This window comes from Thamnophis sirtalis, unplaced genomic scaffold (genome assembly GCF_051295495.1).
Source record: "Thamnophis sirtalis isolate CommonGarterSnake01/CBP01778 unplaced genomic scaffold, rThaSir2_p1.2 scaffold_14, whole genome shotgun sequence".
NCBI lineage: Eukaryota > Metazoa > Chordata > Lepidosauria > Squamata > Natricidae > Thamnophis > Thamnophis sirtalis.
This window is the reverse complement of record NW_028261394.1, coordinates 8,066,052-8,088,579: the sequence shown is the minus strand read 5'-3', so window position 1 is coordinate 8,088,579 and position 22,528 is coordinate 8,066,052. Positions and strand designations below refer to the sequence as shown.

The 22,528-nt window shown below is 43.8% G+C and overlaps 1 protein-coding gene across 1 annotated transcript; it reads left to right on the top strand.

The window, feature by feature from the left end:
* The first annotated feature begins 510 nt into the window (after positions 1–510).
* On the top strand, positions 511–21,840 carry LOC106543993 (acyl-coenzyme A synthetase ACSM5, mitochondrial). The gene is made up of 13 exons (XM_087729579.1): positions 511–1,074; positions 2,296–2,506; positions 4,352–4,559; positions 5,695–5,838; positions 6,898–7,054; positions 9,243–9,322; positions 10,381–10,504; positions 13,301–13,381; positions 14,238–14,339; positions 17,159–17,286; positions 17,378–17,477; positions 19,914–20,033; positions 21,716–21,840. Exons 1-13 carry the CDS (start codon positions 889–891, stop codon positions 21,824–21,826), a joined length of 1,752 nt encoding a protein of 583 aa, XP_087585705.1. The 5' UTR covers positions 511–888; the 3' UTR covers positions 21,827–21,840.
* The last annotated feature ends 688 nt before the right edge of the window (positions 21,841–22,528 follow it).

Here is a 22,528-nt window from a genome sequence, read left to right as displayed (position 1 = left end):
CCTCATCTTATCCTCCTCTTTCTCCTCCTCCTCCTCCTTTCTTCTTCTCCTTCTCCTTCTCCTCCTTTCTTTTACTTTCCTCCTCCTCCTCCTCCTCCTCCTTCTTCTCCTCCTCCCTTTTTTCTTTCTCCTCCTCCCCTCCCCACCCAACCCCCCCCCAATCTCCCCCCCCCAACTTCCCAGAACCAATACAGGGTATAAATCTTCAACAAAGATGTTCTAAAATAAACTTAAAGATAGTTAGTATCATCTTTCATTTGAGCTTTAACTCCTCTTTGCTAGGCTAAGTCTAAACAGATTATATCATTCTTCAGTCATAACCTATCTGGAATTTCTTAGTCCCATATTTATTTTGAGTATAGTCAACCCATCTTCTCCACTCCAGTTTATATCTCTCATTTGAGTGGTCCTTAAGATATGCTGATATTTTAGCCATCTCTGCTAAGTTTGTCACTTTTAATGTCCATTCTTGAATAGTAGGCAAATCTTCCTTCTTCCAGTATTGCACCACCAACAGTCTTGCTGCAGTTATTAAATGCAAAATCAAGTTAGTCTCTATAACTGTATAGTCAGTAATTATACCTAAAGAGTCCGTGTATAGGTGAGGGAGGCCCATCCTAGCCTTCTTCCAGCACTTAATAATCCTCTTGGCTGCCCTGCCCGTGGGGCAGAGTGGTGGCCCATTGGCTGGGGTGGATGGGTGGGGACGTGTCAGCCAAGAAGAAAGGTCAGAGGTGAATTGCCCCGAGGAGGAATGCTGACGGAGAAGGAGGTGCAGCTAAGGGTAGGGAGTCAGAAAGTCCCATTCTCCAATTTCCCTCCCCTCCCCTCCCCTCCCCTGTTTTGGCAGGAAATCAAGCCCTGGATTGCTGATCTCAAACAGGGATCATGAAACTCTTAGCCAAGTGCTTTGGGCATCGGAAGACCCCTTGGGTGTTTCTTCACCAAGCAAAACGATACGTGGCTTCTTTGATCCCCTCGTATTACGAAGCTGTCAATCGGGGCCACCAGGAAGTGCCCGAGTACTTCAACTTTGCAAGCGACGTGGTAGATAAATGGACCCAAGAGGAAAAGGTAACATTTTGCACTCCTTTTGTGGGAAAGGACCACAATTGAAGTTATTGTTGGAAGCACACAAGCTTTGAGAGAATAGAATAGAAATAGGAATAGGAATAGGAATAGGAATAGGAATAGGAATAGGAATAGGAATAATAGAAATAGAAATAATAGAAATAGAAATAATAGAAATAGAAATAATAGAAATAGAAATAGAAATAATAGAAATAGAAATAGAAATAGAATAGAATAGCAATAGCAATAGCAGTAGACTTATATACCGCTTCATAGGCCTTTCAGGCCTCTCTAAGCGGTTTACAGAGAGTCAGCATATTGCCCCAACAATCTGGGTCCTCATTTTACCCACCTCGGAAGGATGGAAGGCTGAGTCAACCCTGAGCCGGTGAGATTTGAACCGCTGACCTGCTGATCTAGCAGTAGCCTGCAGTGCTGCATTTAACCACTGTGCCACCTTGGAAATTAAGAATAGAATGGAAATTAAGAATAGAATAAAAATAGAATAGAAATTAAGAATAGAATGGAAATTAAGAATAGAATGGAAATTAAGAATAGAATGGAAATTAAGAATAGAATGGAAATTAAGAATAGAATAGAATAGAGTAGAATAGAAATAGAATAGAAATTAAGAATAGAATGGAAATTAAGAATAGAATAGAATAGAAAATATGGAATGGAATGGAACGGAATAGAAAATATGGAATGGAATGGAAGTTCTGTCTCTGTTTCTGGCACACTCTTGCGTCCCCGGGCCTCCTGCTCTTTTTGCGACCGCTACTAAGAGAAGGGGCGCAGTAGCTAGGGTTTGTGAGAGGGGCTTGTACGAGGCCGTTCCTGCGTGGCTAACCGGTGCATGTGAGGCACCGTGGGGCACGTTCCCCCCTTTCCCTTCCCCAGGAAATAGTGGGGACAGCTGTTCATGCGTAAAATAGGACTTATTATCAGGGGATGGCTTATTTTCAGGGGAGGGTTTATTTTCGGGGGAGGGTTTATTTTCAGGGGAGGGTTTATTTTCAGGGGAGGGCTTATTTTCAGGGGAGGGCTTATTTTAGTGCATGCACTCAAAAGCCCAATTGGGCTTAATATCTGGGGAGGTCTTATTTTCGGGGAAACAGGGTAGCTTTTCTTTTCATTTGCAGTTGATGACCAGATCTTGTCTGGATTAGGATAGGTTTTCAGCTGCCCCTTCGTGAATTTTAACTTCTTGAGTTTGCCTTCTAGGATGGGAAGAGAGCGGGCAACCCAGCCTTCTGGTGGGTCAACGGTCAGAACAAAGAGGTGAAGTGGAGCTTTGAGGAGCTGGCTTTCTTCTCCCGAAAAGCTGCCAATGTCCTCTTGGGTCCATGTGGCTTAGAACGAGGGGACAAAGTTATGATCGTTCTGCCCCGCATTCCGGAGTGGTGGCTACTAGCTCTGGCTTGCATGCGAACAGGTTAGTAAATAGCAGTAGACTTATATACCGCTTCATAGGCCTTTCAGGCCTCTCTAAGCGGTTTACAGAGAGTCAGCATATTGCCCCCAACAATCTGGGTCCTCATTTTACCCACCTCGGAAGGATGGAAGGCTGAGTCAACCCTGAGCCGGTGAGATTTGAACCGCTGACCTGCTGATCTAGCAGTAGCCTGCAGTGCTGCATTTAACCACTGCGCCACCTTGGCTCCAAATGTTATAAGGAACCCTTAGCTCAGTGGGGAAATTCAAAACTTTTTACTATTGATTCTGTGGGTGTAGCTTGGTGGACGTGGTGTGGCTTGGTGGGCATGGCTTGGTGGAATGGCAGGGGAAGGATACTATAAAATCTCCATTCCCACCCCACTTTGGGGCCAGCCAGAGGTGGCATTTGCCAATTCTCTGAACTACTCAAAATTACCGCTACCGTTTCTCTAAACTACTCAAAATTTCCGCTACCGGTTCTCCAGAACCTGTCAGAACCTGCTGAATTTCACCCCTGTCTTAGCCTCTGCTTCCTAAGTGGGCCAATGGACATTCCTAAGAAGGGGAGACATGATGGCAGTCTTCCAGAGTAGAGAGAAGAGCAACAAAGATGATTAGGGGACCGGGGGCTAAAACATATAAAGTACAGTTGCAGGAACTGGGTATGTCTAATTTAATGAAAAGAAGGATTAGGAGTGACTTGATAGCAGTCTTCCAATATTTGAGGGGCTGCCACAGAGAGGAAAGGGGTCAAGCTATTTTCCAAAGGACCCGAAGGCCAGACAAGGAATAATGGATGGAAACTGACCAAGGAGAGATTCAACCTAGAAATAAGGAGGGGTTTTCTGACAGTGAGAACAATCAATCAAAAGAACAGAAGTTGCCTTCAGAAGTTGTGGGAGCTTCATTCACTGGAGGCTTTCAAGAAGACTGCCATCTTTCAGAAATGGTGTAGGGTCTCCTGCTTGGGGGGGGGGGGGTTGGACTAGATGACCTACAAGGTCATCTAATTCTGTTAATCTGTTAAATCTGACTAGGGGTGGCGTGATCACAGTCTTCCAATATCTCAGGGGCTGCCACTAAGAAGAGGGAGTCAAACTATTCTCCAAAGCACCTGAGCACCTGAACAAGAAGCAATGGGTGGAAACTAATCAAGGAGAGAAGCAACTTGGAACTGAGGAGGAATTTCCTGACCGTTAGAACAATTAATCAGTGGAAGAACTTGACTCCAGAAGTTGTGAATGCTCCAACACTGGAGGTTTTTAAGAAGAGATTGGATAACCATTTGTCTGAAGTGATGTAGGGTTTCCTGCCTAAGCAGGCGGTTGGTCTAGAAGACCTCCCAGGTCCCTTCCAACTCTGTTCTTCTGTTACTCCGTTTCCTGGTGGACTCTCTTCCTAGGAGTGTTAGTGGACATTCCTAAGGTGTCCCAGGAGACAGTTTTCCTAAGAATGCCAAAGAATATCCTATCTATCTAGGTTCGAATCCCTAGCGCCGCGTAACGGAGTGAGCTCCCGTGACTTGTCCCATCTTCTGCCAACCTAGCGGTTCGAAAGCACGTAAAAAATGCAAGTAGAAAAATAGGCACCACCTTTGGTGGGAAGGGAACAGCGTTCCGTGCGCCTTCGGCATTGAGTCATGCCAGCCACATGACCACAGAGACGTCTTCGGACAGCGCTGGCTCTTTGGCTTTGAAACGGAGATGAGCACCGCCCCCTAGAGTCGGGAACGACTAGCACATATGTGCAAGGGGAACTTTTACATTTACAACTTCACTTTATCTATGACATGGACTCTTCGAATTGGTCTCTCTGGTCACTTTCTTCTCTACTTCTTTCATAGGGATTATTTTTATTCCTGGAACCCCTCAGCTAACAGCGAAAGACATTTCCTATAGAATTCAAGCTTCCAAAGCCAAATGCATCGTTGTGGCCGATCAATCCATCCTTGCAGTGGATTTGATCACAGCTGAATGCCAATTTCTGAAAACCAAGCTTGTTGTGTCCAACAGAGGCCGAGATGGCTGGCTGAACTTCAAGGACTTATTGCAGTACGTAGTTCAATAAAAGTTATAACTACATCGCCATCTTCTGGGTTGGAGTATTATTTTTATTGGAACACATGAGAAGCCACTTTGGTCTACTGGTTAAGGCATCAGACTAGAGAACGGGAGACTGGGAGTTCTAGTCCTGACTTAGCCATGAGAGCCAACTGGGTGATGTTGGGCCAATCATCAGAAGATGGTCAGTTACAATCCTGCCTTAGGCATGAAAGTCAACTGGGTGACTTCAGGTCAATCACCAGGAGACTGGGAGTTCTAGTCCTGACTTAGCCATGAAAGCCAACTGGGTGATGTTGGGCCAATCATCAGAAGATAGTGAATTATAGTCCTGCCTTAGATGACGCAAAGTCAACTGAGTGACTTTGGGTCAATCATCAAGAGACTGGGAGTTCTAGTCCTGACTTAGCCATGAGAGCCAACTGGGTGATGTTGAGCCAATCATCAGAAGATGGTCAGTTACAATCCTGCCTTAGGCGTGAAAGTCAACTGGGTGACTTTGGGTCAATCATCAGGAGACTGGGAGTTCTAGTCCTGACTTAGCCATGAGAGCCAACTGGGTGACGTTGGGCCAATCATCAGAAGATAGTGAATTGTAGTCCTGCCTTAGATGATGCAAAGTCAACTGAGTGACTTTGGGCCAATCACCAGGAGACTGGGAGTTCTAGTCCTGACTTAGCCATGAAAGTCAGCTGGATGATCTTGTCTTCTTCTCGCCCTTCTTCTTCTCATCCCAACTCATTTCACTGGGTTGTTGTGGGGGAAATCGGAGAAGGAAGGAGTAATGGGTGTGTCCACTGCTTTGAGTTGTTTATAAAATAATGAAGGTGGGGTATAAGTTAAATAGAAATAAATAAGAAGCAAAGTTAGTTCTTTTAGCAAGCATCTGTTCCACATTCCTTAAGTTCTAGCCATAAATACCTGCATTGCGTTCTTGACTAAGATGCTCTCAATTCCTTGGAAGAGTTGGTGATGATGATGCCTTCCAGATGTGGAGAAAGCCCCCCGAAATTCCATTCATGAATACCCATAAATTCCAATCGTGAAAGAAAACCCTCTGCTCCCCCCCAAAAATGTCCCTTTCCAATCGAATTGCACATCAAGATCAATCTTGACTCTTTTCCAGAGAAGCCTCGGGTGACCACAATTGCGTCAGGTCGCGAAGTGAGGAGTTAATGCTGATCTACTTTACGAGTGGCAGCACCGGATCGCCCAAAATGGTGGAGCATTGCCACTCCAGTTATGGCATTGGATTCTCATCCAGTGCTAGGTAAATATCATGGTATGCTTTTGGAGGCCTGGATTGTTTATTTAGATCTTGGCTTTGGCTTTGGCTTACTCTTGACTGTTGACTGTTGACTGTTGTTGACTGTTGACTGTTGTTGACTGTTGACTGTTGACGACTGTTGACTGTTGACTCTTGACTCTTGACTCGACTTAACACGACTTAACACGACTTGACTTTTGACTTGACTTGACTTGACTTGACTTGACTTGACTTGACTTACTTCACTTCACTTCACTTCACTTCTTCACTTCACTTCACTTGAATCTACTTGAATCTACTTGAATCTACTTGAATCTACTTGAATCTACTTGAATCTACTTGAATCTACTTGAATCTACTTGAATCTACTTGAATTAACTTGAATTAATTTTTTGCCCCGCATCTCACGTCAAGGCAACTCTGAGTGGCTTTGAGGTAGTCCTTAACATGTGACCACAATTGAGCCCAGAATTTATGCTGCTAACTGAGCAATTTGTTAAGCAAGCTTGCCCCTTTTGATGACTTATTTACGACGTTAATAAATTTCTCACTTTGCAACCTAGATTTTGGGCTCAGTGTGGTTGAGGACCACATGCAGTGATGATCAACGTTATGAGTTCAAAACAAGGCTTTCATTGCACAGTTGCTCTGCTTAGTGACAAATTGAGAGGATGCCAAATAACAGGAAGTCCTCAACTTACAACCATTTGCTTAGCGACTGTTCCAAGTTATCATGGCACTAAAAGAAAGGCTCTTACAACCAGTCTTCTCACTTAATGACTGTCGTAGCATCCTCTTGGTCATGTGACAATGGTTGTAGCATCACAGATTATGTAATCTTCATTTGCAACCTTCCCAGCTGGCTTCCAACAAGCAAAGTCAACGGAGGAAGCTGGACTCGCTTAACGACCGCATGATTTGCATAACAGTCATTGCAAAAGAAAAAAGATCAAAACATTGGGTGTGACTCACTTAACAATCGCCTTGATGAACCGTGAACGTTCTGGTCTCAACGGCGGTCGTAATTCGAGGACTACCTGTCTATTATTTTCTTTCGAGCAGGCACTGGATGAATCTGTCTTCTTCAACTGTCTTCTGGAATACCTCGGACACAGGATGGGTAAAAACTGCCTGGAGCAACTTATTTGGCCCATGGATCCATGGATCTGGTGTCTTCGTACATCATCTGCCCAAGTTTGAACCAACAGTCATATTAAATGTAAGCATCTCCGTTTATATGCAAGTGACCTGGAAGAGCCGAGGTGGCGCAGTGGTTAAATGCAGCACTGCAGGCTACTTCAGCTGACTGCAATTCTGCAGTTCGGCTGTTCAAATCTCACCAGCTCAGGGTTGACTCAGCCTTCCATCCTTCCGAGGTGGGTAAAATGAGGACCCAGATTGTTGGGGGCAATATGCTGACTCTATAAACCGCTTAGAGAGGGCTGAAAGCTCTATGAAGCGGTATATAAGTCTAACTGCTATTGCTAACTGCTAAGCACTTATATAGGCATAATAGGAAACCAGACATTCTCCTTGCTCAACCATAACTCATTATACCCCACAGCCATCATGGCATGTAGAAATAAATGCTGGTTCACCAATATCTGGAAGGTGAGTATCTTAATTCTGGGACATATTACTTGCCAGAGAAGATTACTCACAGGGCCTCTCTTATAGAGAAGAGCAACAAAGATGATTAGGGGACGGGAGACTACAACGTATGAAGAACGGTTGCAGGAACTGGGTATGTCTAGTTTGATGAAAAGAAGGACTACGGGAGACATGATAGCAGTCTTCCAATATCTCAGGGGCTGCCCCAAAGAAGAGGGAGTCAAACTATTCTCCAAGGCACCTGAGGGCAGAACAAGAAGCAATGGGTAGAAACTCATCAAGGAGAGAAGCAACTTAGAACTGAGCAGAAATTTCCTGACAGTGAGAACAATTAATCAGTGGAACAGAAGTTGCCTCCAGAAGTTGCGAATGCTCCAACACTGGAAGACTTTAAGAAGATGTTGGATAGCCACCTGTCTGAAACGGTGTAGGGTTTCCTGCCTAGGCAGGGGGTTGGACTAGAAGACCTCCAAGGTCCCTTCCAACTCTGCTATTGTATTGTATTGTATATACAGCCTCTTAAAGTGATAAGTTATAAATAACCCTGCTGGCTCATTCTCATTGCATCATCATTTCATTATTACAGCTTCATTACAACAGCCGGTCAGCTCTTAAATCATCATTATCCTGACATTTTCTTGCAGATGTTTTATTACTAAACTAGGCAACATCATCAATGCCAGAGTGATGATGCACTGATGGTGGTACCTAGTTTGGTCATGAAATGTCTGCAGGAAAACCACCAAGCTCAAATTACACTCTCAGGCTAACATTGTTGGACGTAGAATTTTTTTTTCTATTTTTTTATTATTTTATTTTATACACATAAGCACATCAACAGAACACATAAACACATTAACAAAAATAACCAGATAACTTAAAAACAACATAGGAACAATAAGTTCCATCGTATATCATACAGCAGTTCCGAATCGGTTTCTTTGCAGTTAGTGTTTTCCTTTCTATACATTTCTATCTTACGTTCATAATCTCGTTATTCATTGTCCATTTTTACATACATTTCTTTATTTATTTATACTTAGCTACTTATGATCAAGTATATTTATCTATATTGTGCTTTATATTTTTACTGTCATTTATTCTCTTACATACAGATTATAGGTATACATTCACATAGTTATTCTTTTTCTTTGCCATTCTTATATTATTATTATTCCATTTAAAAGGATATAAGGTATAATTTGGAATGTATTGTTTACCATCCCTAGCGCCTGTTGTAACACCACCTTATTTTCTCTTTCTTTTCTTTTCTCCCTCCCTTCCTTCTCTACTTCCTTCCTTCCTCCTCTCCTTCCCCTTCTTCCTTCCCTTACTTCTCCCCTACTTCTCCCCTCTTTCTTCTCCTTCCTACCCTCTCTCCTTCTCTTTTTCTCTCTTCCTCCCTCCTCTCCTTCTCTTTCTCTCCCTTCCACCCACCTCTCCTTACTTCTTTCTTCTTCCCCTACCTCTCCTCCACATTTCTTCTTCCTCTCCTACTATCTCTCCTTCTCTCTCTCTCTCTCTTCCCCCCTCCACTTCTTTCCTTTCCTTCGTCCCTCCGTTCCCTACTTCCTTCCTTCCCTCCTTTCCTTCCTTCTATTGGACGTAGAATTTTAAGCCGATGCAGCGACTGTTTCTAAAATTGATTTTAAGGTTTAGCATGTTGTAGGAACTCAGCCTCAACTTAAACCTGAGCCTGGGTCATTTCCATCTTACAGAAATCATCTTGATTGCATATTACCTCTCATTGCAAACACATTGCCTTCATGTCTGCATATTTCATTTTCTTCCTCTAGACGCTGGTGAAGTATCCAATCACAACTTTCTGTACCGCTCCTACTGCATATACGATGATGGTTCAGCACAATGCTACCGGGTATTTTATGTATTTATTTATTTGGCCACAAAATATGAAAAACGAGGGCAAGGAAGGTCGACGTGAAAATGGGACGTTTAATGGAATTGTCTAGGCCGCAGTGGTCTCCAACCTTGGCAATTTTAAGACCTGTGGACTTCAACTCCCAGAGTTCCTCAGCCAGCTTTGCTTTAGCTTTGCTGGCTGAGGAACTCTGGGAGTTGAAGTCCACAAGTCTTAAAGTTGCCAAGGTTGGAGACCACTGGTCTAGGGTTTCTTTTGCTCTGTTGCTGTTGCTATGAAGTTCTGGGATCTTGGGAGTCCTGGTGGACGACCATTTAAATAGGATCCAGCCGTGTGCAGCAGCTGCCAAAAAAAGCCAACACAGTTCTAGGCTGCATCAACAGAGGGAGAGAATCAAGATCACGTGAAGGGTTAATACCGCTTTATAATGCCTTGGTAAGGCCACACTTGGAATACAGCATCCAGTTTTGGTCACCACGATGTAAAAAAAAGATGTGGAGACTCTAGAAAGAGTGCAGAGAAGAGCAACAGAGGATTAGGGGACTGGAGGCTAAAACATATGAAGAACGGTTGCAGGAACTGGGTATGTCTAGTTTAATGAAAAGGAAGACTAGGGGAGACATGATAGCAGTCTTTCAATATCTCAGGGGCTGCCACAAAGAAGAGGGAGTCAAGCTATTGACTCCAAAGCACCTGAGGGCAGGACAAGAAGCTATGGGTGGAAACTAATCAAGGAGAGAAGCAACTTAGAACTAAGGAGAAATTTCCTGACAGTGGGAACAATTAATCAGTGGGACAACTTGCCTCCAGAAGTTCTGAATGCCCCAACACCTTTAAGAAGATGTTGGAAGCCATTTGTCTGAAGTGATGTAGGACTTCCTGTCTAAGCAGGGGGTCGGACTAGAAGACCTCCAGTGTCCCTTCCAACTCTGTTATTCTACTCTACTCTCTATTCTTCTCTGGCCAGCAGAAGTCAGAGTTCCTTCCAAATGTTTGCAAAATCAACCCACCGAAGGAAAAAAGTGAATTATTTATTGTCTCTGTTTCTTTCCAAGCTATAAATTCAGAAGCTTGAAGCACTGCGTGACTGGTGGAGAACCACTCAATCCCGAAGTGTTTGAGCAATGGAAGACTCAGACTGGATTGGATATTTACGAAGCATACGGACAAACCGAAACGGTATATATATTCATTTCAATTAATGAGAATATCTGCAGCGCCATGTTCAACTGCTGCTTCCTAAACTTGGTTGTCTGCTTGCAGATATTTCATTACACAATTAGATAACCTCATCAATGCTGGTGAGTGTGGCCTGTTTTATATTCAGTATGTTGCCCCATCAGTATTGATGGGGGAGTAGTTTTCTCCTTGGTAGCTCCATAATAGAGCCTTGTTTTCTACTAGATAGTTTGTCTGGTGTTAATCACTGCTTATCTGGGTATTGATTGCTAGAGAGGAAGTATTTTCTCCTTTGTTGTTGTTAGTTGTGAAGTCATGTCCGACTCTTCGCAACCCCATGGCCAACGTTCCTCCAGGCCTTCCTGTCGTCTACCATCCTCTAGAGTCCATTGAAGCTCATGCTTACTGTTTCGGTGACTCCATCCATCCACCTCCTTCTCTGTCGTCCCCTTCTTCTTTTGCCCTCAATCTTTCCCAGCATGAGGCTCTTCTCCAGGGAGTCCTTCTTCCTTCTCATTAGGTGGCCAAAGTCTTTGAGTTTACTCTTCAGGATCTGGCCTTCTAAAGAGCAGTCAGGGTTGATCTCCTCTAGGACTGACCGGTTGGATCGCCTTGCAATCCTTCTTCTTTTGCCCTCCATCGTTCCCAGCATAAGGCTCTTCTCCAGGGAGTCCTTCTTCTTTCTCATCAGGTGGCCAAAGTCTTTGAGTTTCCTCTTCAGGATCTGGCCTTCTAAAGAGCAGCCAGGGTTGATCTCCTCTAGGACTGACCAATTGGATCAACTTGCAGTCCTTCTTCTTTTGTCCTCCATCTTTCCCAGCATGAGGCTCTTCTCCAGGGAGTCCTTCTTCCTTCTCATCAGGAGGCCAAAGTCTTTGAGTTTCCTCTTCAGGATCTGGCCTTCTAAAGAGCAGCCAGGGTTGATCTCCTCTAGGACTGACCAATTGGATCAACTTGCAGTCCTTCTTCTTTTGTCCTCCATCTTTCCCAGCATGAGGCTCTTCTCCAGGGAGTCCTTCTTGCTTCTCATTAGATGGCCAAAGTCTTTGAGTTTCCTCTTCAGGATCTGGCCTTCTAAAGAGCAGTCAGGGTTGATCTCCTGACCAATTTTCTTCTTAAATTTTTCCCCTCTCTTTTCTTCTTAGGACCTTCTTTTTTTTATTCTTAGCATTTCAATTGTCTCTTTTGAACAGTTTATGATTTATTTCTATGTATCCCTCCACCAACACTTCATAAGGTTAAGCTACTGTACATTAAACAGATAGCACATCATTAGAACTTGGAACACAAATTATAAACTAACATGATCAGCAGCACTTAAAGAAAATATATACACAATGTTTTATCATTGGCATTTATCACCAACAAGATTGGCTAAAATGTACCCAAACATGAAGCCGACCTGCTGGAAGTGTAAAAAAGTACAAGGGACTTATTATCACATATGCTGGACCTGCCCGGAAACACAAAAATATTGGACAAAAATTTGGAAATGGGTGCAAGAAATTACAGGAGAACAGATAAAATACAAACCCGAAATCTTTCTACTGGGAATATTCAAAGGAAAATATACAAAGAAAATTAAGTACATATCAACACATCTGCTAACGACAGCTAGAATAGCATTTGCCCAATGCTGGAAACAAAATAATACCCCCTCAGATGAATTAGTGATTAAAAAAACTTTGGATTGTGCAGAGATGGACAAATTAACACTGAAATTAAAAGATAAAGAAGAGTCAGAATATTAGGAAATTTGGAACAATTGGTATAAATGGCTGCAAAACAAGAATAAAATTAATTAAGCCAAAAAACTATGTATGTATGTATGTATGTATGTATGTATGTATGTATGTATGTATGTATGTAGCGTCACAACCCCTGGTATGCCCAAATATGGGAGTAAGCGGACTGCTTCCATTCTCTGTCTATCGGCTCATCACAAGAGACCATCACGACAGAAAGCCATTATTTTTACTGTTGCCTTTGTTACATTTGTGTTGCATTTGTGCTGATAAATAAATAAAAAAGGGAGACTAGTATAGATCTATTTCAAGCTATTTAGCTCTCATCAGCTAGCCATACCTTACTGGGATTTGAACCTGTGCTGTATACAAATGCAACACAAATGTAACAAAGGCAACAGTAAAAATAATGGCTTTCTGTCGCGATGGTCTCTTGTGACGAGCCGATAGACAGAGAATGGAAGCAGTCCGCTTCCTCCCATATTTGGGCATATCAGGGCTTGTGACGTTAAATACATACCTACTTCCCTGGCTCAGCTGATAAGGAGGAGAACCTTGTGGCTTAGTGGTTAACACAACTGCTTAATATGTAATACAGCACAGGTTCAAATCCCACTAAGGGTATGGCTAGCTGATGAGAGCTAAATAGCTTGAAATAGATCTATACAAGTCTCCCTTTATTTATTTATTTATTTATCAGCACAAATGCAACATATATATATATATATATATATAACTGCGTATAAAGATGTATAAATATAGAAGCGAAATATTATATACGTGTACAGGTATGATGACATAACGATGTTGATGTAATGCCTGTAAGGTGTTGTAGAAGGGAAAAAATAATTTAAAAAATCTGCCAGCAGAACTGATGATGTTAGCTACGTGGGTAATGAAACATCTGCAAAACAACAACCAGCCTCAAAGAACATCATGGACTCCACAGCGGATTCCTTTTCATTTCCCCAAAAGTTGGGCCTGATGATCCCATCTCCTCATTGTCACCATGGCCCTGAGGGGTTGTGTCTCATCCTCCTGTCTCTTGCAGGTAACAATCTGTGCAAATGTCCAAGGGATGAAAATTAAACCTGGCTCGATGGGGAAAGCATCTCCACCCTATGATGTCCAGGTATGAAGGACCAATTTTGCTATTCTGTACAATACGATTTTTAAACGTAGGCTGGTTGTTATGTTGTGGTTTATTATGTCACAGTCTTTATGTTTTTTTTTTAAACTTTATGCTGGTCACAACCAAAAGAAAAATGATATGCTATAATTTAAAACTAGCTAAGCTGTTCTGAACCCCCCTCCTTCGCTCGTTCAAAGACGACAGGCAGACAGACTTAAAAGGAAATAACTTTATCAGTCCTTGGCTCAGACTCGCTGCGAGCCCAAAATAAACATAAATAAAGTCTCTGGCAAGAAGATAACAGAATACTTTTTTCCCTGACGTGGTTGTTATTTACTGCCATTGTTAACTGAATTGGATGGTCCTTAAGTGAATCCGGATTCCTCCGTTGAGTTTGCTTTCCAGAAGCCAGTTGGGAAGGTCTCCCGATGGCAATTGGAGAATTTTTGGACCAGGATGGCATAAGGATTCCTCCCTTGGGCAAGGAGTTGGACTAGAAGACCCCGGGCAATAAACACCATCGGAACAATACTTTGTATTTACTGTATGTGTCACATTTCTACACCGCCCGACTTGCCTAGCAGTTGGCAATAGCAGTTAGACTTATATACCGCTTCATAGGGCTTTCAGCCCTCTCTAAGCGGTTTACAGAGTCAGCATATCGCCCCCACAGTCTGGGTCCTCATTTCACCCACCTTGGAAGGATGGAAGGCTGAGTCAACCTTGAGCCGGTGAGATTTGAACCGCCGAACTGCAGAACTAGGAGTCAGCTGAAGTGGCCTGCAGTACTGCACCCTAACCACTCTAACCACTGCGCCACCTCGGCCTAAGGGACGCTTTGCTTTTATTTCTGAAGGTAGTTGATGATGAAGGAAATATTCAGCCCCCTGGGAAAGAAGGAGATGTAGCCATCAGAATCAAACCTAAACGACCGTTCTGTTTTTTCTTGAAGTACACAGTAAGTATGATTTTTTAAAATGTACACTTCAATACATGGGATTAAGGTAAAAGTTCCCCTCGCACATATGTGCTAGTCATTCCCGACTCTAGGGGGCAGGGCTCATCTCCGTTTCAATGCCGAAGAGCCAGCGCTGTCGAAGACATCTCCGTGGTCTTGTGGCCGGCATGACTCAACGCCAAAGGCGCACAGAACGCTGTTCCCTTCCCACCAAAGGTGGTTCCTATTTTTCTACTTGCATTTTGTACGTGCTTTCGAGCTGCTAGGTTGGCAGAAGCCGGGACAAGTCGCAGGAGCTCCCTCCATTATGCGGTGCTCAGGATTCGAACCGCCGAGCTGCCGACCTTTCTGATCGACAAGCTCAGTGCCTTAGCCCCTGAGCCACATATGGGATTAGTATGCATTTATTCCAGGTAGTCCTTGACTTACAGAAGTTCACTCAGTGACCGTTTGAAGTTGCAACCGCACTGAAAAAAAGGGACCATTTTTCACACTTAATGACATCGCAGCATCCCCATGTTCATAGGTTTTACATTCGGATGCTGGACGGCTGGTTCATATTTATGACCGTCGCAGTCTCCCAGGCAGTGGTGGGTTTCAAAAATTGTTTGAACCTACTCTGTGGGTGTGGCCTCCTTTGTGGGAGTGGCTTGCCACCCATGTGACCGGATGGGAGTGGCTTGCCGCCCATGTTACCGGATATGAAGATGCCGACGACACTTGTCAGTACCACCTTAAATTACCTCACACACAGCACTGGCATGCATAAGAATAGGATGTAAACTTGTTTTTTAAGAGGCATCTTTGGTTTGCGTTAAAACAACATCAACACACGCAATGTTCTGATTGCACCACAAACGCAGTAGTCATCCTTACCTTTCACAGAGGCACTGAGTTTTATAAATAGGAGCATGATGGTGTAGAATAATCATATCCAAGGACCAGTGGTGGGTTTCAAAAATTTTTGGAACCTCTTCTGTAGGTGTGGTCTGCTTTCCGGGTCCACTGGTGGAACCTCTTCTAACCGGTTCGGTAGATTTGACGAACCGGTTCTACCGAATAGGTGCGAACTGGTAGGAACACACCTCTGCTCCCAGGGGTACACCCCCCCCCCAAAGTCTGTGGGGAAGAGCAACGAAGATGATCAAAGGGCTGGAGGCTAAAGTTTACAATCCACAGTTGCAGAGTATGTACTGAGTAGGTCTGGTTTAATGAAAAGAAAAACTGGGGTGACATGATATCAGAGGCTGTTGTTACAAAGAAGAGGGGGGGAACCCCAGAAAGAATGGGTGGAAATCCAACCTATTTATTTGTTTATTTTATTTTATTTAGTTTGTCACTCATGCACAAGATAGCGGGAATAAGAATAAGCATGAATAAGAAACAGGAAATGGGTACGATTAAATGGGGACAGTAGGACAGGGACGGTAGGCAGGCTGATGGGCTTATGCATGCCCCCTTTATGGACCTTATAGGAATGGGGTGAGGTCCACGGTAGACAGTTTCAGGTTGAAGCTGTGGGGGGTTTGAGGATGTAACAACGGAGTCAGGGAGAGCATTCCAGGCGTTGACCACTCTGTTGCTGAAGTCGTATTTTCTGCAATCGGGTTTGAAGTGGATTATCTTGAATTTGTATCTATTGTTTGCCCGAGTATTATTGAGGATGAAGCTGAAGTAATCCTTGACACATTGTAGAGGACAGAAGGCTTAGATCAGATCGTAGGCGGCTTAGTTCTAGGTTGTCCAAGCCCCCCCCCCAAAAAACCTTAGAACTAAGGAGAAATTTTTCGACAGTGAGAACAATTAATTAGTGGAAAGACTTGTCTCCACAGGTTGTGGGTGCTCCATCACTGGAGGTTTTCAAGACAAAACTGGACAGCCACTTGTCTGGAATGGTAAATGGTCTCCTGCTTGAGCAAGGAATTTGACCAGAAGACCTCCAAGGCAGGGGTGAAATCCAGCAGGTTCTGACAGGTTCTGGAGAACCGGCAGCGGAAATTTTGTGTAGTTCAGAGAACCAGTAGCAGAAATTTTGAGCAGTTCGGAGAACCGGTAGTGGAAATTTTGAGTAGTTTGGAGAACTGGTAGCAGAAATTTTGAGTAGTTTGGAGAACCAGTAGCAGAAATTTTGAGTAGTTCAGAGAACCGGTAGCGGAAATTTTGAGTACTTTGGAGAACCGGTAGCGGAAATTTTGAGTAGTTCAGAGAACCAGTAGTGGAAATTTTGAGTAGTTCAGGGAACTGGTAGCGGAAATTTTGAGTACTTTGGAGAACCAGTAGCGGAAATTTTGAGTAGTTCGGAGAACCAGTAGTAGAAATTTTGAGTAGTTCAGGGAACTGGTAGCGGAAATTCTGAGTAGTTCGCAGAACCGGTAGCATAAATTTTGAGTAGTTCGGGGAACCGGTAGTGGAAATGTTGAGTAGTTCAGAGAACCAGTAGCAGAAATTTTGAATAGTTCGGGGAACCGGTAGTGGAAATTTTGAGTAGTTCAGAGAACTGGCAAATGCCACCTCTAGCTGGCCCAGAGTGGGGTGGGAATGGAGATTTTGCAGTATCCTTCCCCTGCCACGCCCACCAAGCCATGGCCACCAAGCCACACCACGCCCACCAAGCCACGCCCACCGAACCGGTGGTAAAAAAAAAATTGCATTTCACCACCGCTCCAAGGTCCTTATTATTTTATGTTTCACGTTCAGTTCTCAGAATTTGAATCCATGTGCCACGCTAGCTGAAAAGTTCCCAGAATTGTAGCCCGCATAACGGGAAGGCGTTGAACTTAGAAATGCTGGGTCATGGATTCGTGGTTGGTTCTTTCCAGGATAACCCAGAGAAAATGGCAGCCATTGAACGTGGGGATTTTTATATCACCGGAGACAGAGCGGTCAAAGATGAAGAAGGCTATTTCTGGTTTGTGGGGCGGGCCGACGACATCATCAATTCCTCTGGGTAGGTTTTCTTTTTCTACCCCGTGGTTGGTTGATTCCTTTACCTTTACTGTTCAGAGAAGGGTTCAAAAAAATGACGGCGTCTGTTTTAGATATCGCATCGGGCCTTTCGAAGTCGAGAGCGCTTTGATGGAGCACCCAGCCGTGGCCGAATCCGCTGTTGTCAGTAGCCCAGATCCTATTAGAGGAGAGGTAAGCTAGGCCCTTACGCCATAAATTATCCAATGGAAGAGAATATCCATAGCTCAAGGTTCAAACTATGGGGTCCTTGGTGCTCTCTGAGCTTGGTTGCTTTGGTTGAAGACATTTCATTACCAGACTAGGTAACATCATCAGTGCTAGAGGGAGGAGGAGGAGGAGGAGGAGGAGGAGGTGGTGGTGGTGGAGGAGGAGGAGGAGGAGGAAAAGGACTGTAGGGTCCTTGGTGCTCTCTGAGCTTGGTTGTTTTCCTGCAGACGTTTCATTACCCAACTAGATAATATCATCAATTCTAGAAGTGAGTGGGGTTTTCAGAGGAGGGAGGGAGGAGGGGGTAGAGGAAGACTGAACCAGTGGTGGGTTTCAAAGATTGTTTGAACCTACTCTGTGGGTGTGGCCTCCTTTGTGGGAGTGGCTTGCTGCCCATGTGACCGGATATGAAGATGCCGACGACACTTGTCAGAACCACCTTAAATGACCTCACACACAGCACTGGCATGCATAAGAATATGCTGTCAACTTGTTTTTTAAGAGGCATCTTTGGTTTGCGTTAAGACAACTTCAACACACGCAATGCTCTGATTGCACCACAAACGCAGTAGTCATCCTTGCCTTTCACAGAGGCACTGAGTTTTATAATAGGAGCATGATAGTGTAGAATAATCATATCCAAGGACCAGTGGTGGGTTTCAAAAAATTTTGGAACCTCTTCTGTAGGTGTGGCCTGCTTTCCGGGTCCACTGGTGGAACCTCTTCTAACCGGTTCGGTAGATTTGACGAACCGGTTCTACTGAATAGGTGCGAATTGGTAGGAACCCACCTCTGGACTGAAGGGTTTTGGTGCCCTCTGAGCTTGGTTGTTTTGTTGCAGACATTTCATTACCCAACTAGGTAATATCATCAGCTCAACGAGGAAACTGACTAGGTGACATTACTCACTCCCACTGATGATGTTACGGCACCAGTGGTGGGGTTCAAAATTTGTTACTACAAGTTCTGTGGCCGTAGCCGTGGCTTGGTGGGCATGGCAGGGGAAGGATACTGTAAAATCCCCATTTCCTCCCGATCATCTGCGGCTCAGGAGGCAGAGAATAGATGGGGGTGTGGCCAGCCAGAGGTGGTATTTTCCGGTTCTCCAAACTACTCAAAATTCTGCTACCGGTTCGCCAGAACTGGTCAGAACCTGCTAAATTCCACCTCTGTAATGGCACCTACTGGTTGTTGAGCAATGACATGTTTGTCAGCCAACAAGCAAGCTCAAAGATGGTCAAGATCTCCACAAATCATGTTACCCGTAGAAAGAAACATCCTATAATGTAATGTCAATAAATTAATATAAATTGGGGAGTACCTGCAGTTAATCACACCCAAGGAACCGTTTCCCAACCAATCTGCAAAAAAATATAGTGAATAGGCTGAACGGACAGAAGCCAGCTGTTGGGAAAAATGGGAAATAGCTACAGTAGGAAGTAAATTTGTCAAGAGTTTGATGCAGCAATCACATCCAGAAAGCACCCACAGATAACCGATTCAGCAGGATTCATTAACTTCTTTATATACATAATAACACATGAAGTCATATATACAATACCAAGAGTGTATTCAGTTCAGATTCAGTTCAGAGAGCTCTGTTCTGCGGAGGTATGGATCTGATCCACTTCTTTTTTTCGAAGCTGCTTGGGCATCATCTTCCTCCTCCTCCTCCCTCCTCCTCCTCCTCCTCCTCCTCCTCCTCCTCCTCCTCCTCCTCCTCCTCCTCATTCCCAGAGAGCCTGTCCTCCTCTCGCTCTGCAAACTTTGCACAGGCAGAAACACATAAATACAAATTACGTATTGTCTTATGATCACAAGACAGGCCAAAATTTCCACTGCTAAGCAAGACGGTTGAGTGATTTGCAAGAGTTTGCACTTCAAATCAGATCCAGAAAGTACACACACAGATAACTGATTCAGCAGGATTAATTAACTTCTTTATATACATAATAACACACGAATAAATGTACAATACCCACAGCAGATTCTTCCAATGTGGTAGAGAGGAGAGATTGAGATCTCCAATTTCAATTCAGAGAGCAGACTAGATTAGTTCTCGTGCACAGACTCAGAGCTACATAGGTAAGCCACGCCCAGGCTCCACGCTATCCAGCTTGGCTCTCAGTCACCAAATAGATCCCATTGGCTGACCCAGTTGCCATGCCTATACCTTGGCTGACCTTGTTACCATGTCCTATTCCCGCCAAGTCCCCAATGGCTGACCTGTTGCTGTGCCCTATTCCAGTTCATGAATATTCTGACAAAATTTACAAGACCGGACTTGAATTGTGGGCCCAACTGCATTGGCAGCCTAACCAGGATTGAGACAATTCATGGACTAACTTTACAACCTTTTTTGTAAGGCGTTCACCGCCAGGTATGTTTGTGCCCACACAGGTGGTCAAAGCGTTTATCATCTTGTCTCCTGCTTTTCTACCCCGCGATCCAGAGGCCTTAATCCAAGAACTCCAGAACCACGTGAAAAAATCTACAGCTCCATATAAATATCCCAGGAAGGCAAGTCGGGGCGGGAAAGTTGCAGGGGGAGGCGGGGGGGAGATTGAACTTTGCAAACAGGGAAGCTTTAGCTCTGGGTTGATGAGTTGAGGTTTGGTGACTTGACTTTTGAGCCCCAAACTTTTGTTGCTAAGCAAGACAGCTAAGTAAATTTGGCCCTCTTTTACGATCCTTCTTGCCACAGTCGTTAAGTGAATCTGGCTTCCCCATTGCTTGATCAGAAGGTCGCAAAAGGGGACACTGCAACCATCATTAATATGAGTCCGTTGCCAAGCATTTGAATTTTGATCGTGTTATTTATGCAACGGTCGTAAGTTTCAAAAAACATAAATGAGTTATTTTTTTTCCAGTGTCGTCCTAAGTTGAACAGTCACAAAACAAATTGTTGTAAGTTGAGGACTACCTGTATAAGGTTATAGTGCCCAAATCTTGCACGTTCTTCCTTTCTTTATTTTTCAGGAGACCTAGCAAGGGTCTTAACCGAGACCCTTTCTTTATACAATAGATTTTTTTAAAATTAAGATTATCATATATGAAATACGAATGAAAGTAAAGATAATAGGGGAAGGGGGAAGGGGAGGGAAAGAAAAGTGAGGGATAAGAGGGAAGGAAAACAAACACTGACTTCCAAGTGAATGGGTGGAAACTAATCAAGGAGAGAAGCAACTTAGAACTAAAGAGAAATTCCCTGACAGTTGGAACAATTAACCAGTGGAACAGAAGTTGCCTCCAGAAGTTGTGAATGCCCCAACACTGGAACTCTTTAAGAAGATGTTGGATAGCCATTTGTCTGGAACGGTATAGGGTTTCCTGCCTAGGCATGGGGTTGGACTAGAAGACCTCCAAGGTCCCTCCAAACTGAATGGAATACTGCATTCAGTTTTGGTCGCCATGATGTAGAAAATCTGCGGAGACTCTAGAAAGAGTGCAGAGAAGAGCAACAAAGATGATTAGGGGACTGGAGGCTAAAACATATGAAGAACGGTTGCAGGAACTGGGTATGTCTGGTTTAATGAAAAGAAGGACTACGGGAGACATGATAGCAGTCTTCCAATATCTCAGGGGCTGCCCCAAAGAAGAGGGAGTCAAACTATTCTCCAAGGCACCTGAGTGCAGAACAAGAAGCAATGGGTGGAAACTAATCAAGGAGAGAAGCAGTTTAGAACTGAGGAGAAATTTCCTGACAGTTAGAACAATTAATCAGTGGGACAACTTGCCTCCAGAAGTTGTGAATGCCCCAACACTGGAAGTCTTTAAGAAGATGTTGGATATCCATTTGTCTGGAATGGTATAGGGTTTCCTGCCTAGGCAGGGGGTTGGACTAGAAGACCTCCAAGGTCCCTTCCAACTCTGCTATTGTATTTGTATTGTATTGAAATGTCCCTTTTGCAATCTAGCCAGATATCTGAATTGGGAAGCAAATACGCAATCGAGTTTTGAGCATTATTAATGGGGAGCGAATGTAGGCTGATTCTTGGCCGTGTTTACCTAAGTCATTTCCCTTTGCCTTCTTTATTTTATTTTTATATTTTATTTTATTGCATTTTTATTTCCTTGCCTAGCTAACAGCCTTGGGATTTCCACGTGCCCCCTTCCCTCCAAAATTCACTTGAGTTCAGCGCTGCCACAACGGGGCAAAAATTAATTCTCCAACCCTCTTTTTTTTAAATTTCCCCGAACAGATAGAATTTGTCCAAGAGCTTCCCAAAACGGCAGGTGGGAAAATTCAACGGAGTGTCCTGCGGAAACAAGAATGGAGCAAAGTCAAACAGCAGCTCGACCTTCCCAAATAAACCCTTCTTCCCCCGTTCTCTGCTGTCCCGTTTTCATTCATTCTGTTATTCCGGGCGAATTGATTCCACGCTGGAAGGTTTTAAGGTTTGAAGTTACGACAAAGGGACCACATATCTAGTTTTGCATGTATCGACAGCGGCGAGGATAGTATTTGCAAAACATTGGAAAAACGAGAACACCTCATCAGAGGAGGATATATTTGGGAAAATCTTAGATGGTGCCAAAATGGACAGGCTGACTTTAAGAATAAAAGATAAAAAGGACACAGAACATTACTTGATATGGAATAGATTTTATGCTCGTCAATCAGAAAGATCGGCAGTTTGGCGGTTTGAATCCCTAACGGAGTGAGCTCCCGTTACTGGCCTGAACAAAACAAAATAAATTATTGATCATTGTTAATTTTAATTGATTTTTTAAAAAAATGTTATTGTTAATCCTAATTGGGTTTGTTTGGGCTATTCTATTTAATTTTTTTTTAACTTTTGTAATATGTGTTTTTTTAATGTTGTACACCGCCCTGAGTCCTTGGGAGAAGGGCGGCATATAGATTCAATAAACTAAACCAAACGAAACTTGCCCCAGCTTCTCCCAACCTACGTTCGAACCTTTAAGTTCGAAAGCACATAAAAATTGCAAGTAGAAAAATAGGAACCACCTTTGGTGGGAAGGGAACAGCGTTCCATGCGCCTTCGGCGTTG

Excerpts from the sequence above, each read along its gene's own strand:
- LOC106543993 (XM_087729579.1), top strand. The coding sequence starts at position 889 with ATGAAACTCTTAGCCAAGTGCTTTGGGCATCGGAAGACCCCTTGGGTG. Across the intron at positions 13,382-14,237 it reads CTCCACCCTATGATGTCCAG|GTAGTTGATGATGAAGGAAA; the intron begins GTATGAAGGACC and ends TTATTTCTGAAG. Across the intron at positions 14,340-17,158 it reads GTTTTTTCTTGAAGTACACA|GATAACCCAGAGAAAATGGC; the intron begins GTAAGTATGATT and ends GGTTCTTTCCAG.